Source organism: Triticum aestivum, chromosome 7B (assembly GCF_018294505.1).
Source record: "Triticum aestivum cultivar Chinese Spring chromosome 7B, IWGSC CS RefSeq v2.1, whole genome shotgun sequence".
Taxonomy (NCBI): domain Eukaryota; kingdom Viridiplantae; phylum Streptophyta; class Magnoliopsida; order Poales; family Poaceae; genus Triticum; species Triticum aestivum.
The window spans coordinates 7861930-7865927 of NC_057813.1; the positions used below are offsets into that span (position 1 = coordinate 7861930).

General features: G+C 48.0%; 1 protein-coding gene across 1 annotated transcript; it reads left to right on the plus strand.

Annotated features, from left to right (window-relative positions):
• The first annotated feature begins 1409 nt into the window (after positions 1-1409).
• Positions 1410-3625, plus strand: LOC123162693 (GDSL esterase/lipase At5g45910-like). The gene is made up of 5 exons (XM_044580470.1): positions 1410-1758; positions 2184-2399; positions 2541-2692; positions 2780-3059; positions 3155-3625. Exons 1-5 carry the CDS (start codon positions 1443-1445, stop codon positions 3370-3372), a joined length of 1182 nt encoding a protein of 393 aa, XP_044436405.1. The 5' UTR covers positions 1410-1442; the 3' UTR covers positions 3373-3625.
• The last annotated feature ends 373 nt before the right edge of the window (positions 3626-3998 follow it).

The following is a 3998-nucleotide window of genomic DNA, read 5'->3' on the forward strand; positions in this document are numbered from 1 at the left end:
AGCGCATGTGTTATCTCGTAATTGGGCTGGCTCATTTCTTTTGCTAGGTCACTCGCTTCTGTACCAATAAGTGACAATTTGTCACAGAGAACGACAAATAGAGATTTCCATGCTTATGATGCTCGACTAGGTCTATATCCACGAGCCACTCGATGGGCTTTGTCTTTCCCACAATATTTCAGCCAGTCATGCCTATCTCTACTCCTGTAAAAGAGGCAGTTCCTGTTGATGGTCTGTCTGCCTCTTTGTTTAGAAGGGAATAAAAATGCAACGGCAAGAGTCGAACCACTGCCTTGCCCAGCTTTTCTCTATGTTCTTCGGCCAGAATGGATAATAGCAAATTTTCTGCCAAAAGTCTGCTAGTGCCGGCCATTCCTCCCCAATCGGTATGCTTCGTCTCTTCCGTTGCCTGCTCTTGACCTCCCCCAATCCAGTCTCTCCTATCGCCTCTCTCCTCCAATCATCCCCTCCCCCCTCCCCACGCCTTCAGCTCCAATCCTCCCCCCTCCCCCCTCCCCACGCCTTCTAGAAGATTCCTAGCGTGTTCTGCCCCCTAAGCTTTAAAAGGGGGTAAACTCTGTCATCCTCTGGACACTTCATAGTATTTGGCTCGAGCGTAACCGGAGGGTGTTCAAGAACACCTCCCTCCTATCTATGTCTGTAATCGCCAAGGCACAAGACCACTGCCATGAGTAGAGCACGGTGGACAACGGTAGTCTAAAGTGAGTTGTAAAGTAAGTGGTAGGTGGGTTGGTTTGGGTTGTAGCCTTGTACGTGATGGCGCTGCAAACACGGAGGAAAATCTTGTGATTGTAACTTGCTATCTATCTTAATATATAGGCACGCTGATCTCCTGTGTGCTCCAAAAAAAACTTCATTTTAGGTATTTAGAACAATAAAATAGAAAATTTTCAAATCTCACCAAATTTTTTGACCAAGATTATCCTTTATCATCTCCTACTAAAATTCTTTGGAATTTCATCTGGAATGTGGGCGAAACTTTTTTCCCTGGCACCAACGCAAATTTCGACCAGTTTTTTCCCTGGGTACCTACTCGCAAAGGCAAACTTCGAAGTGGGTGACCTAGTTCTTAGACAACAAATACTAAGTAATTGTGACTGTTTCTTAGAAAACAAATGGTGTAGTGCACTATTTGTGCATCGTAGTGTATGTCTTACACTTTATATGATTGCTCAGCTCTACCTGCGAGTCCTCCAAATGCCAAGACTTACATCAATACTATTGTTGAGAGCAATAGCAGACGAGCAAATATGTTGAAAAACCCAACGACCCTCATGACTCAGGTGGTGATCAAGTGTTCAGGCATTAAGTCAGCAGTTACCAACGAGCAGGGCGTCTATATATTGGCCAACCTCGCCGCCATTAGATCACCATCAGTCCAAGCGAGATCTTTTCAGGCGATTCAGTATACTGAGCTAGCGATGAAGCACCCAAGCTTCTATTCACGCTCATCGCTGCTCGTGGCTTCCTTAGCCATCCAATTGATCACGGTGACGGCCAGTGGTGGCGGTGGTAGCAGTGGTGTTACGTCATCATCGACGGTGGCGGCGCTCAAGAACTACAATGCCATGTTCACCTTCGGTGATTCGATGGATGAGACCGGCAACATATGCGCCGCCAGCAGCAACAAGACGGAGCTCGACGTGCTCACTTGCACCCGCTCGCCGTATGGCGAGACCTACTTCGGAAGGCCGGCTTGCCGGTGGTGCGACGGCCGCGTGGTTGTTGACTTCATCGGTAAATGCTTTTCCAAAGTAGCACAGAGCATGCATACATATTTCGATGACCGGCTTTACATCGAAGTAGACAGTTCGGACAAGTTGACAAGGTCTTTTTGGAACTTGGAAGTGTGTGAAAAAATTTAGAAATTTATTCTTCATTAGGTGCATGCATCTAATTTAACCAGCTAAGAGATGTGCTATATTTGAAAATTAATACCAAAAATATATTGTCTACATTTTTATATTTCCTAACAACCCAATAAAACAATATGTTCTGGCCAACATATAAAATGAAGGAATTGAAGTCATGATTCTTGTCATTTTGCAACCAGAAAATTACTATACCAAATAATTCTTGACAGAAAAGAGTGACCACTATGTTGAGAATTTTCTGTGTGAAAAACTTTTTTTAATTTATTTTTATTTGTCCCTGAATGGCAGCACAAGCACTTGGGCTCCCATTTGTCCCACCATCGAAAGCAAAAGGCAAAGATTTTCGGCGCGGTGTAAGCATGGCCATCACCGGCGGCACGGCCATGAACTTCTCCTTCTACAAATCTCTCGGCATCGAAGATCCAGTATGGAACCATGGCTCACTGGACACGCAGATCCAGTGGTTCAAGGAGTTGATGCCCTCCATATGCGGGACTGAACGAAGTGTGCACTTATTCTAGTTCTCTTCAGTCTCTTTTCCTGTTGAAATAGTCTACTTATCACGATTCCAGGTTTCATTTCCTAAAAGAAGAACTCTAAGCTTAGTTTAAACCGGTATAAAGAATATAAACGTGTTGTATGTAGGTTGCAAAGGATACCTGAAAGAATCATTGTTCATGTTCGGTGGATATGGCGGAAACGATTACAACGTGCAGCTACTTGAACTTGGCTTGACGCCATTGCAGGCGATGAACTACACCCCAAAGATCGTCACTGCCATCGCTAATGGTGTCGAGGTGACCGCAAATTCTGCATGTTGCAGTCTAGAGTTCTAGACTAAATGTTCCAGTGATACGTACGCAGCCATGCATTTTTGTGCGCAGAAACTGATTGCTCTTGGCGCCGTCCACGTGGTTGTCCCGGGCATCTTCCCGACGGGCTGCCTCCCGATCTTCCTGTCCCTCTTCGGCGACGCCGCCGGCGAGACCGACTTCGACGGCACAGGCTGCCTCAAGCCGCACAACCGCCTGACCGAGTACCACAACTCGTTGCTCCGTAAGCAGGTGGACGCCCTCCAGCGGAAGCATCACAACTCGACGAGGATCATGTACGCCGACTACTACAGCCTCGTGTACCAGATGGTCCAGGAGCCCGAGAAGTTCGGTGAGTTTCCTTGGTATATATTCTTGTGAAATCATTGACAAGACAACCGATCTGATTGGGTTGGTTGTGTGTTTGTTATGTCGATTGGTCCCTAGGGTTTAGCAAGCCATTCGAGGCGTGCTGCGGGGCTGGAGGGGGGAAGTACAACTTCGACGTCACCGCGAGGTGCGGCATGGAGGGGGCGACCACCGCGTGCCGCGACCCGTCGACGCGGCTGAGCTGGGACGGCATCCACCCGACGGAGGAGGTGAACAAGGTGATCGCCGGCGCATTGCTCAGGGGCCCCTATTGTACCCCTCCGATCCTAGGCTGAAGCCGCCGAAGCTTATGCGTCAAACGGAGTCAGACTGAGAAAACTTGTGACCAAGCTGGGAATAAAGCGATACACGCGCTTGTGGCGCCGTGAAAGCTCGTTCTTTTATTTTGGGAGTGCTCAATCGACTAAGGATAATTCTCACTCAGATTTATATAAATCTGTTCATGCATAATACTCCCTCAATGACAACTAATATGGAATGGAGGGAGTACATAAGAAAAGTTCACCATGCTAAAAAAATGTTCATATATGCCCAAAGCGTTGCTAGGAGGTCTCACGAAGCAACTAGAAACCCTAGCCACCAACCCATCTATCGCCACTCTCGCCGTCGCCAGAGTGCTCGCCGAGCAAAGCCCGCGCGGCACCATTGACGACAGGGTGATTCTGACTTGGGGAGCTTGGTGGAGCAGAGGTAGCCTTTGTGCATGGTTTGGGGCGGCGGCGTTGTCCTCCCTGCCCTATCCGTGTTTCATTGATGTGGTTAGCACCGGCAGAGTGCGTGTGGAGGTGTGTCTCCGATGGGTTCTTGGGATCCGGTCAGTTTCGGTCTCCAGTGAATCTGCCTGGATTCGACCGACACTCGTGGTCTTTGAAGTTTTCATAGGCCTTTTTTGACATATTCT